Source organism: Hyperoodon ampullatus (assembly GCF_949752795.1).
Source record: "Hyperoodon ampullatus genome assembly, chromosome: 2".
In the NCBI taxonomy this organism is placed as follows: Eukaryota; Metazoa; Chordata; class Mammalia; order Artiodactyla; family Ziphiidae; genus Hyperoodon; species Hyperoodon ampullatus.
The window spans coordinates 76,526,220-76,539,853 of record NC_136915.1 but is presented as its reverse complement, the minus strand read 5'-3'; the positions used below and the strand labels follow the sequence as shown (position 1 = coordinate 76,539,853).

Genomic DNA, 13,634 nt, shown 5'->3' with positions numbered 1-13,634 from the left:
AAAAATAGCACTACCATATGAGCCAGCAATTCCATTCCTGGGTATATATCCGGAAAAAAAAATAGAAACTCTAATCAGAAAAGATATATGTACCCCAAATGTCCATAGCAGCAATGTTTACAATTACCAAGATAATGAAAGCAACCTAAGTGTCCATCAGCAGATGAACTGATAAAGAAGATGTAGCATGTGTGTGTGTACATATATAGTGTATGTGTGTATATATGTAGTATGTGGAGATTATTGTGCTAAGTGAAATAAATCAGAGAAAGACAAATGCTGTATGACATCACTTATCTGTGGAATCTAAAAATGAAACAAAATAGTGAATAGAATACAACAAAAAAGAAGCAGAATCACAGATATAGAGAGCAAACTAGTGGTTACCAGTGGGGAGGGAAGAGCGGGGAGAGGCAAGATAGGTTTAGGGGATTAAAAGGTACAAACTGCCATGTATAAAATAAAATAAATAAGCTACAAGGATATATTGTATTACACAGGGAATATAGCCAACATTTTATAATTACTATAAATGGAATATATCCTTTAAAAATTGTGAATCACTATGTTGTACACCTGAAACTTACATAGTATTGTATATCAAGTATACCTCAGTTGAAGAAAAAGAATTCCAAGTTACCCCCAAACTTATGTAAATTTAGGAAATAAATCATTAAGAGATGGAATGATACTTTTTAAATTCTTTATCAAATGTATTCTAGTCTCTCTAAACTTCTGAGAGACAAAAATATGGAAATTGTGCAGAAATATACAATGGAATATTAACTCAGCCATAAAACAGAATGAAATAATGCCATTTGCAGCAACATGAATGGACCTAGAGATTGTCATACTGAGTGAAGTAATTCAGATAAAGACAAATATCATATGATATCACTTATATGTGGCATCTAAAAAAAATGATACAAATGAACTTATTTACAAAACAGAAAAAGAGTCACAGATGTAGAAAACAAACTTATGATTACCAGGGGGGAAAGCGGGGGGAGGGGGACAGATAAATTGGGAGCCTGAGATTGACAAGTACACACCACTGTATATAAAATAGATATAACTAATAAGGACTGTACAGCACAGGGAACATTTCTCAATACTCTGTAATGACCTATATGAGAAAAGAATCTAAAAAAAGTGGATATATGTATATGTATAACTGAGTCACTTAGCTGTACAGCAGAAACGAACACAACATTGTAAATCAACTATACTCCAGTACATTTTTTTTGTTTTTTAAAGTAAATGGTAAAATGTGGGCAAGTGAAGTATAGTAGTGCTTGTTTTCCCCAGATTCCGGTATTCCAGGGTCAAAGAATGTTACTGAAATATAATAAATGTATTAAAAGTCTAGTATAACAATGGTCATTTTATCTAGTAGACATGGGACAGGCGTGAAAATTAATCCAAGAATATTCTAAATAATTAAAGCAGAGTCAGAGATTATTGTCTTTACATTATGTCTAATATCTTTATCCACACAGGAGTAAGTTAAAATTTATCCATTAATGGTCCATAATAAATTTTATGGTTTTGCTAATAATTTCAATTTAAGTTTCTTTTCAAACAGTAGGTCCTAATATGTGATAATTGATTTTTCAAGCGCATTTTAGAGTAGATAATTTGAACATCTTATCATATCAAAGATTTTATATTAGGAATGTTTAGAAAAAGTTAAAAGTTATTAGTTTCTGCCTTAAGGATTAAAATGAATAAATGTAATTTCTTTTAGGTTAATTTATATCTTAATAATTAGAATTTCACAGAGTAAAGAATAAATAATATAATTTCTAATGAAGAATGGTAAAGTAAGATTAGCTATTAGATACTTTTTAAAAGATGATTACAGATAATATTTTCTAATTAATGGAATTAATTAAGTGATTGGTCCTGCTTAAATTTTTTTCAATCATTTTAACATTAAGTAAAAATGCAAGTTATTTTGATATCTTATATAACATACTTTACTCATCTGAAAATTCACATTGGACTTCATTTTTTCAATATTTTTTCTAGCAGAATCATTATGAGATTCTCTTTAAATAATTCAGTGCTTATGACGTTCTTGGTGTCACTAAAATCCAATCCTTTGAAATTATTTAGTGGAACTAAACAAACTGTTGTACATTTGGTTTCATATTTTTAGGGAAAAAATATTCCACATTAACTGTATCATCTGCATTCACAAATACTTAGACCCATTGATTGTTTTTGCCTGTGGTCTCTGTAGGGTCCAACGGGGGAACAAGGAGAGAGAGGAGAGCCTGGAGCGGAGGGATATACGGTAATAACTGTAAATTTCACACCTTGCTTCAAAATTTGAATAGGGTTCTCTGTGGTTCTGCTCAGTTGCAAATGAAAATAAGCATCATTGAGATAATTAATAATGTCTTATGTTTTGGATCCCAGAAGAAGCTCTTTGTATTTTCTGTTCCTTCTTTCTAAAATTACCATCATCTCCTTCCACTGCTGCTTTTTCTCATCATTCAACTCTCAACCAAAATGTTACTTTCTGAGAGGCCTTCTCTAACTGTCCTTTCTGTCTGTCACTTTATATCTCATTACTATATTTACTTTATGACATTTAATGCTATCTATATTATCTTACCACTTTTTTATACACTTGGGTTTTTTTATCATCTATATTTCCCCAACAAAATATAAGATCCATGAGAATAAGACTCTTGTCTTTTTCATCATTATTTCCCCAGTTTCTAGAACACAGAGTTCCTGGTTTATAATAGAAATTCATTAAAAGAGTTGTCAAATGGATGGATAAATGCCATTATATTCTTATGTCAATTCTTATCCTCTTCCATTCTTAGAAGGATTTTAAGAGACCAGCTTTATCAGCTCATATTATATTAGGCTATGTATAGAATTTATTCAGTGTCATTATTTATTAGCACATTTGTGTTGAGCGTGTTCTGTATTCCTGCCCTATATCTCATCCCTTTCTGTTTATAATGTCATATGCTAAACAAAATGGTCATTTGTTAACTCTCTCCCTATAGTTCTTGTGTTATTCCTTTGCTCACAACATTCTCTGCCTGCTCAAAAAATTATGTAATCTTTACTTACATAAATCCTGTCTGTCCTTTATAATCTAATTCAAATTCCCTTTTCCCCTGTCTACGCTAACAGCAGTCTTTCCCTCTTCTGTAGTCCTATAGGATTTATTGTTGATAGAAGTCATTCAGTACAAATATTTTACATTCTTCTGCTACTATAGTTTTTGCTAATTATTTTAAATGTGCAGATATCTTAGCTTCTCAATTTGAATATGACTTTTTAAAAATTAATTAATTAATTTACTTTATCTTTGGCTGCACTGGGTCTTCGTTGCTGTGCGCGGGCTTTCTCTAGTTGCAGCGAGCGGGGGCTACTCTTCATTGCGGTGCACAGGCTTCTCATTGTCATGGCTTCTCTTGTTGCAGAGCAGGGACTCTAGGTGCTCAGGCTCAGTAGTTGTGGCTCGTGGGCTCTAGAGTGCAGGCTCAGTAGTTGGGGCGCACAGACTTAGTTGCTCCACAGCATGTGGGATCTTCCTGAACCAGGGCTCGAACCCGTGTCCCCTGCATTGGCAGGCAAATTCTAAACCACTGCGCCACCAGGGAAGTCCTGAATATGACTTCTTTCTTTCTTGTACAGTGTCTTGTTTTGAGCCCTGTACATAATAGTATATAATATGTATGTAAACATAATTCATTTTTAACAATGAATTGATGGGTTATTTGATCCAACATATACCTTTCTATGTAAAATTTCTGTGATCATGTCTGCAATGAAGACTTAGGTTCCAAGATTGAAGGGACAAGCTGGTAGATAGATAATTATCATTAATACACTGATTTATCTCAGGCCTGAAATCTGAAAAATCAACTTTCACTTCCCAAAACTCTCTTTGAAACAAATGTTGAAGGTGGTTCTAAATGTTTGTGAAATGCTGGGTATGGCCATCTTATATTTTTTCTATTTTCAGAGGAACATTTTTTAGAAGGTTTTATATGTTCTGTCTCCAATTTACATAACATTTGTACCTACAGTGTTTCCTAATGCAAGGAATCCAAATAGATTTACTTGAAATTAGCTTTTCTTGGGGTTGAGAAACCAACCTACTGCTTCCAGCATAATTTGAGAAGTTTCTTAAACTTCTTTAACTTTTTCTGTGCATAACTTCTCCATACAGTCTCAGGAAAATCAGGTTCTAATAATATCTTCTTTGGGCCTCTACCAACTACAGTCAGTAGCTACATCAGCGAATCTATTGGCAAACAAACAATTAACTATTCTATTGGGAGAAGAAAAGAATCTCTTCACCTGGCTAGGAAAAGAAAAATCCTGCCCCCATTTTTCTATATAGTCATACATTCTTCAGAAATCCTTCATCAGAGGAAAACTTTTCCCTAGGCTCGTTATGGAATCCGTTTTTCCTTCTTTATTCCATAAATAGTCCTGATTAAGTCTTCAATTGTGGATGTTTCATGAGCTAGTGTGAGCCACATTTTCCTTTCTGTCTTATTCCATCCTATTTCTTAGGCTTTAGGAGTCATTTTATCATTTGTTGATAGATCTATTTTAAAAAGCCATTTAGTGCCAGACAATCACAGTAACTTTATTGCTTAGACATCTCAAAGTCACAAAATACCCACACTTGTCCCCTTCCATGTTTTCCAAGCACAAGTTTGATTCACACAGGGGAACCATGCTTTATTTAGAGTTAAATTATTCTGTTGTAGCTTTAGGTGATATTGTTAAATGTTTGCTTTTCTATATGGGCATTGTAGACACTATCATTTCACTCTAGTAGCTGATGGTCAGAATTATTGTCAATCTTTTTTTAATTGTGCTAAAATGCACATAACATAAAATTTACCATTTTAACCATTTTAAATTGTACAATTCAGAGACACTTAGTGTCGTATATTGGCAATATTGTACAACCATCACATACTGCCTAGCTCCAGAACATTTTCATCACCCTGAAGAGGAAGCCCCATGCCCATTAAACAGTTACTTTCCTTCTCCCAACCTCTGACAACCACTACTCTGTTTTCTATCTCTATTGATTTATCTATTCTGTATATATCATATAAATGGAATCATACAATATATAGCCTTTTGTGTCTGGCTTCTTTCACTTTACATAATGTTTTGAAGGTTCATCTATGTTGTAGAATGTATCAATTCTTCATTCCTTTTTATGGTTGAATAATCACCAAGCTTTTAAAAACGCTTTTATGTTCACAAATATTCTTAACATTGTGGTGAACTCATGATTATCCTCTTGGAGAAAAAAAGATGGAATGGGTAATGAAAATTTTGTTTCCATTTGGCTATGAACAGTTGAAAGACATTTTGTAATCCTTCTCACCATGCTTTGTTCTTTTTTCCTCTTGAAGAAAGTGAAAATCACAAAAGTCAAGTGTCTTGCTCATTATCATCAGTAAATAATTATTAGGCATCATTGTATATGACACATTTTATGTGTTACATATAATTAAATCTCTGGTCCCTTCAGCATATATTTTAGTATCTGCCATGGACTGGGAGCTATGAGTGTAACACGGGGCACCCAAAACACAGTCCCTGACTCCATGGACATCACATACACAAAATAAGAATATTTAATCAGTATAAAAGCAGATATAGTGAAATCACTGTCATCCAGAAAACTATACATCGCATAGGTCAAGATAAATTCATTTGAGGCTCGAGAGAGAGTCAGAGGACATGGTATGAATAAGAATACTATAATGTCAACATTCACTTTTTAAAGATATGAGCAGAAACACACAGATTAAGTCAGGCTAAACTAATGTGAGCCAAAGCCCTAGAAATACACTGAATAAATTATGTACTATCTTAAACTCCTTTTTACTTTGGTTTGGCAAAGGCCATAGAATTTTTTGCATACAATAAAATAACAACTAAATCCTCACTTGGCCTTCATTCCTTAGCATCAGACATACATATCCAAATAGCTATTGGACATCATCACAGAAAACACAGCATGTTCCAAACCATAGTATCATCGTCCTGTCCAAATCTGATCCCCCTCTTTTTATGTCCTCAGTTCAGTGAATAGTACCACCAGACATCCAGATGTCTAGTAAATGAATCTTCCCTCTATCTCCCTCTGTCTCTCTTGCTTTCTCTTTCCTCCCTCCTCTCCCTCCTCTTTCTCTCCTTTCTCTATCCTCTCATTTCTCAACTTCAATTGGCCACTACTTTTGACCTCTTAAATATCTCTGGAGTCTATCCACTTTGCCCTACTTTCATCATTTTTTGCCTGAATTATTTTAGTAGCTTACTAACTAGACTCCCTATCCCCAGTCATAGCCCTCTCAAATCCATTCTCCACTTAACATGTTGTGTTAGGTCAACCTCCATTTATTCTCCCATGCTGTTTCCTCTGCAGAACGCCTTCCTTTTACTTTACTGCCTGGAACGCTCATCCTTTAAAATTCAGCTTATTATGACTTCCCATATAAAATCCTCTCCAAGCTCCCCTTGGCCATCCAACTCATCTCACCACTAATAACATCAGGAAAAATCAGTCACTTCCTGTAATATTGCCCACATAGCTTTATAATAATATAAAAAACCTAATAATTATAATTTTTACCACTGCAGAAAAACAGTCTGTCAGTTTTTATTGGGATGGAAGGGACCAAAGGAATTATAGTGAAGCTCCTAGAAAACAAGTTTGGTTTTCATAAGATTTGTATCCAAACATCCCAAAGCCAAGAGAGGCAGTTGGCTATGCTATGATCATTCTAAAAAGGTCTCTGTAAAACTACAGATAGAGTGGTGGCAAAACCATAATAGGCCATGATGGTTTTAAGTTTTGTAGTTTACTCAGTATGCTTACTCTCACTTCACTTTGTAACCCCAGCTTTTCACCAATTGCTTCTCTCCTGAGCTGGCTTAATAAGTGACCTACAATAATCATATTTACTTGAACAAAGCTCCCTCTCGATTGACCTGATTCTGTTACTTGCTGACTCTGTTCATGTTCTGTTGGTAAAGGTCATGTGTAGTAATCGTCTTCTCTTTAGTTATGGCTGTGTGCTGTATAGAAAGCTTTCCAAAATAACCTTTCTGTCTTGCAACTGTTCTCTCCCTTGAACAAGATTCATTTACTTTATCAGGAAGTTGAATCTTAAAACCATGAACATTTGCCTCACAGAATGCAAACAAAGGCTTCAACTGATCTTTCTGTGAGAATAAATATTGTTAGCCTTAAGTATGTAATCCCTTCTTCTCCTAGCCCAGAAAAAGGAGATGAGCCTAATAACTGTCCTTTCTATGGCATTCTTTCTGTAATACACAGGAAGAAAGGAATCTGAAGTGAAGAGGACAGTAGGGAAGGGGATAAAAGAGATTACGTGTGGAATTCTTCCTACATAACTCTCACCTGATGTGCCCCTAGTTTGTTGCTAGTTTCTGTTTACATACTTGAAAGGTGTAAAAATGTGGTAGGCCAGCATTCCTTCCTAGGAGAACTGGGGTGATGACAGATCGGTGAAGTCAGAATCACTTGATGTCTTGGCATATGCAGTAACAACTACCAGTCTTAAGCCCAGTAAATCTACTATCTAAATGGCTGTGACCTTAGTTTGTAAAAATGGAAACCATAGTACACTGGAAAAGGGTTGAAAAGAGAAATTTGTTCTCAAATTCTTTATTCATTCGTTATTTGCTCTATTAGTTTCCTGAGCCTGCCATAACAAATTACTATAGACCATGTGGCTTAAAACAACAGAAATTTATTCTCTCATGGTTGTGGAGGCCAGAAATCCAAAAGCAAGATATCAGCAGGGCTGTGCTCCCACCGTAGGCTCTAGTGAAGAATCCTTTCTTGCTTCTTCCAGCTTCTGGTGGCTAACAACCTCCCTTGTGGCTGCATCACTCCAACCTCTGCCTTTGTCTTCACGTGGCCTTCTCCTTTGTTTGTATCGATCTCTCTCTCTCTCTGTGTCTTTTGCAAGGACACTTGTCAGTGGATTTAGGGCCCACATGGATAATCCAAGATAATCTCCTTCTAAGACCCTTAATTTGATGATATTTGCAAAGACCCTTTTCTCCAAATAAGAATGTGATCTCCAAATAAGATCATATTCACAGTTTCTGAGGATTAGGGCATAGACGTCTTTTGATGGGCCACCATTCAACCTATATTAACCTATATGGAAAAAAAAGAACAAAAACTCTACACTCTTTCTCAGTCATCATTATATCCAGTAGCTATTATGTTCTATACTCTTTCCAAGAGAGATGCATAATCTCTATAATATTTAAATTGAATTTTGCAACATTTTGCTACCACTTTAAGTGATACTACTCTATTCTCTAAGTCACATGTCTTTATTTATTCTAATAATATAACCTTTTTTATTCATAGGGTCACATGGGTATACCAGGACCAAGAGGTGCCACTGGACAACAAGGGCCCCCAGTATGTTTTGAAAGCATTCTTTGTAATTCTGGCATTTAAAAACATTAATGTTAACATATCTTATTTGGTGTCTGCTTTATATGTGATTTCTGTTTTGGCTCCTATTAAAGGGTGAGCCAGGTGACCGGGGTGAACAAGGACTAAAAGGAGAGAGAGGATCTGAAGTAAGTTGAAATCATTTAAGACAATTTGAAACTTATTGCTGGCTTGAGAAAACAGGGGCACAAGGAGTTGCTGTTCATTGTAACTTAAATGATCATTGATTCTTTCAGAGCAAGAATCACCACAGGCCTCTAAACAGGGTGTTTGTCAATAATTGTGCTAAAACATCATTATTGATTAATTCGTGTGTTTCGAATGCCATCCAAAGTTCCCTTTACCAGCAGACTACTCTGGCTTTGAGAAAATTGCCTAGAGTTGTCCCAAACTAGTTGTCCTTCCTTAGGTTTTCAGGCAGAAATATCAACTGGCCTTAAAACCAGCACTGCAGAGCAAAATTTTAGCAGTCATACCTTTTTAGTTGCTGTAGTAAGGTAGGGGTAGAAATAGCTTAACTATATGACACAGACTCACAATTGGTTTAAAAGATTTTTTTCCATAACACAAGTCAATTATTTGTTATCAGGCGAACTAAAAATCTGTTGAGTTATTGAATTTAGCCACCTCTTTCCCTATATACCAATAAACGTTCCCTCAACCTTATGTAACAACTGGATTTGTACCATCACTTCATTGCTGCCCTACTTTTCATGGCATTCTGACTTTACCTGCTACTGATTTAAAATTAAATTCTTTAGAAAATGTACTGTATTTTAATAATAAATTAGGTGAGGACTGATAAAAAGTAATGAATTTGAGACCATGTTTCTCCTAATTTGTTAAGCTTCCTTCACCCATACTTTTGTTTCCCATTTGTGGGAGTTAGTAATAAAATTGAGTTGAGTCGTATATTACATAGGTTTTCATTCACATAGAAGCCATTTTAAACAGTCTTGGCAACTACCTACTAACTTACTGTCAGGCTCCTTAATAAATAAGGACTAATAAATAAAAATATCCCATTGGGACTTACCTGGTGGCACAGTGGTTAAAAATCCACCTGCCAATGCAGGGGACACAGGTTCGAGCCCTGTTCTGGGAGCAACTAAGCCTGTGAGCCACAACTACTGAGCCTGTACTCCAGAGCCCGCGAGCCACAACTACTGAAGCCCGTGTGCCCTAGAGCCTGTGCTCCACAACAAGAGAAGCCACCGCAGTGAGAAGCCCGCACACTGCAACGAAGAGTAACCCCTGCTCTCCACAACTAGAGAAAGCCTATGCACAGCAACAAAGACCCAATGCAGACAAAAATAAATAAATAAATTTATTTTTTTTTAAATCCCATTGAAGGCAAGCCTTAATTTTATTTATTTATTTATTTATTTTATTTTTATTTTTTGCGGTACACAAGCCTCTCACTGTTGTGGCCTCTCCCGTTGCGGAGCACAGGCTCCGGACGCGCAGGCTCAGCGGCCATGGCTCACGGGCCCAGCCGCTCCGCGGCATGTGGGATCTTCCAAGACCGGTACACAAACCCGTGTCCCCTGCATCGGCAGGCGGACTCTCAACCACTGCGCCACCAGGGAAGCCCGTCTTTTTCCTTTTTTGACGTATCGCAGGAAGAAGAAATTTTTTTATGTTTCTTAGTATCTGTTAAAATTATGCCAACGAAAATAAAATATTCTTACTAGACAACTGCACCTCCAGCCTATATGGTCAGCTCTCCCTGGGTATTGGAGCTGAAAGGTCTTGAGGAGCCATGGTTTAAATTCTGTATAATCCATGAGAATTAGTTCTTTTCCCACTTTGGGCAATGCTGGTGTACAGTCCGAGGTTACATTAAAAAGCCTCTTTGAATTTCAGATAGTAATGATTGCTACAAGAAAAATCACTGACTATGTGTTACTCACTAGGGACACTTTGAATGGCCAGGTGGATCCTACAGAATTGCCCTCATCTTGTTTTTGCAAAGCTTTAAATTTGTTTTTTAGATTTGGAAATGCCCTTTAAAATCGTTTGGACAACCCTCTCATTTTTCAGACGAAGAAATTTAGGTCCCAGAGGGATTATGAGTTACCTAAGATCAGAGAACTAGTTAGCAACAGAACCAACACTAGAAACTTTATTTCCTGACTCCCATTATTATACAAAAGCCTTCTATTACTTTGAAGTCTTTTATAAATTAAGTTAAATGTTAATTTTACTTAACCAGCTAATTCATTAATTGGTCTCTGAGACATGAAACTATGGAAACTATAAAGAAAAAGTTGGAGCAAGTCAAGTCAAAACCAATTGCAAACCACTACATTTTTAAAGAGACTTTCATAATGCAAATGTAGTGAACTGTCCCATAATGGCTTTCAAATACAGAGACTCGAGCCAAAATCTTACTTTCCTCCCAAAGCAAAATTCCAGATTTTAGTGAATTTAAATTTCTTGGTTAAAAAAAAAAAAAGACTTAACTCTCTAAATCTGTGTTTGTACTTTAAAGCTACCCTCTCTAACAAAGTTAGAACTAACAAAGTATTGTGATGACTGTCCTTCAGCTTCATTTGAATAAAAAACAAATGAGTGTTTGGACTATAATGGCACATTTAAAATTTTCTGTTATCTAAAGAATTAGATTACCTTCTCTTGTAGTCTATGAAGTGGTACAATCCCAATGAATGGAATTCACTGTTTTAAATGGATCTGATTTCAAGTGGGCTGTTCTATTTTTCAAAGCTAGCCAGACAAAAGAGAAAGCACAATTTTACATATACTCTAAAGAATAAATATGAAATTCATTTGCCTTTCCTATTATGAGAACAGGAAGTCTGTTGATTTATGAGGTACTTATATTTACATAAAATAATATGAGTTAGTTAATTTTGAAAACAGCATAGATCTTCTAGCTTTATTATATTTGAATTCTGGGCATTGGTGAAAGAGTGATTTATTTTTTTTCCTTTTTATGATACCAACTCAATTAATCATCTACAAACACCTTAGATGACAACATACTTTCTTTGTCTTTGGCCCAATCTTTAATTTCCTACTGAACAGACCATCTCTGTGTAGGATTAATATTGAGTAATGTTCGGCTCTTAATTTAGTTACAAGACTACCCAGCAATTCCAACTGCAAGATTTTTTTTAATGCACAAATTCAAAAAAGTACCAATCTTCTACACTTTGTTGATCTTTATGTATTTTAAACCTCCATTGCAAGTCTGTCGTTTCTCTAACTAGCCTACTTCCTTTTAGTTATGGTGACAATAACTGTCATAAGGAAATCTTTCCTGAATTGACATCTAAAAACAGCAGAGACGTTTTGTTATTTACTATACACTTTTTGTATTCAATAAGGAGATTTTGTCACAATTGTACCATTACAAATAGCAAAATATACATTAAAAAGAATTTTCATAGTCATAATTTTCCTTTAGTGTTATTCTGTTGGAAGCTGCTTCCTGATGCCCATCCAAGTATTAATAACATTCTAGTTTTCACAATGATAGATCCATGTATCTAGGTTTTAGAGCAGTATTTAACTGTTCTGAAATAATCCCCAACATAATGTTCACCCTAAAATGTAATTGATTTATGATGATATGAGACTCTCTTTGTTTTTATTTTGTATTTGAATGTTTGGAATAAAACACCACATACGTGTATAGCATATCTGAACCTTAAGCCATAAACTCAAGTATACAAAAAGTATAATTTTGTTTATGTTCTTTGTAATGGAACTTAACTTCTGTCCTGAGTACCCATCCTGCCTGGTGGTAGAAACCTAATTGATGGAAATCTAGTCAACTGATTGCCTGTAACTCCATCCACTTAAATATCCTGCATTTGATTTAGAGTTTTTCCCATTCATCCTCTTTTCAAGTCTACTGTTACATTCTGGGTGGTAATGGTAGGGAAGGGGAATAGGAAGTGAGATTGATCTTTAGCCATCATCTGTTCATACTAGCATCCACTGAAATGTACATCATCACTTTTGGCCCCCATCTGCCATCATCCCACCATGTTGGCCTCTACCTTGGCCCTCCGGACAAAAGTTCTTTGATCCCTGTTGGCTTGTACAGCTATTTTCTCAACTCAGGTGCAAGATCTCCTTAGATAGAACTCTAAGGGCCATATGCTTCTGTTCTTGGCCACATGGAAATAACATTCTACTGCTCCCCATACCATGCTGGGTGCTTGAGGGACTCAGACTTTCTCAGGCCCCCTAGCCTAGACATCTCATGCAGAAATTTCAACTCTATTGCTGCACTCAGTGCAACTTAGCGTACATCTCAGTGAGGACTTTAGTCTCTCTAGCCATCATCTCTGTGCCCAAATCCCCACACTTATCTGCAGATATTATTGTTTTGTTTTGTTTAGTTTATTAAGTTTTATTCGAATATAGTTGCTTTAAAATGTTCTGTTAGTTTCTTGCTGTACCGCAAAGTGAATCAGGCATACGTATACATATATCCACTCTTTTTTAGACTCATTTTCCATTTAGGTCACCACAGAGCATTGAGTAGAGTTCCCTGTGCTATACAGTAAGTTCTCATTAGTTATCTATTTTATACATAGTAGTGTATATAAGTCAGTCCCAGCCTCCCAATTCATCCCAACCCCCTTCCTTCTGCCCTTGGTAACTGTAAGTTTGTTCTCTACATCTGTGACTCTATTTCTGCTTTGAAGATAAGCTCATCTCTACCATTTTTCTAGACTCCACATATAAGCAATATTGTATGATACATGTTTTTCTCTTTCTGACTTACTTCACTCTGTATGACAGTCTCTAGGTCCATCCACGTCTCTGCAGATGTCACTATTTTGTTCCTTTTTATGGCAGAGTAATATTCCATTGTATATATGTACCACTTCTTCTTTATACATTCTTCTGTCGATGGACATTTAGGTTGCTACCATGTCCTGGCTATTGTAACTAGTGCTGCAATGAACATCATGGTGCATGCATCCTTTCAAATTATGGCTCTCTCCAGATATATGCCTAGGAGTGGGATTGCTGGGTCATATGGTAGCTCTATTTTTAGTTTTTTAAGGAACCTCCAAACTGTTCTCCATAGTGGCTGTACCAATTTACATTCCCACCAACAGTGTAGGAGTGTTCCCTTTTC

The 13,634-nt window shown here is 35.7% G+C and overlaps 1 protein-coding gene across 1 annotated transcript in view; it reads left to right on the top strand.

Moving 5' to 3' along the window:
- COL24A1 (collagen type XXIV alpha 1 chain) overlaps positions 1-13,634 on the top strand; it is a gene marked incomplete at both ends in the record, with an annotated part of 398,140 nt that overhangs the window by 317,700 nt on the left and 66,806 nt on the right. The window contains 3 exons of the mRNA XM_079698762.1: positions 2,246-2,299; positions 8,423-8,476; positions 8,587-8,640. Coding sequence (XP_079554888.1) covers positions 2,246-2,299; positions 8,423-8,476; positions 8,587-8,640 — 162 coding nt within the window. The remainder of the gene's footprint in view (positions 1-2,245; positions 2,300-8,422; positions 8,477-8,586; positions 8,641-13,634) is intronic.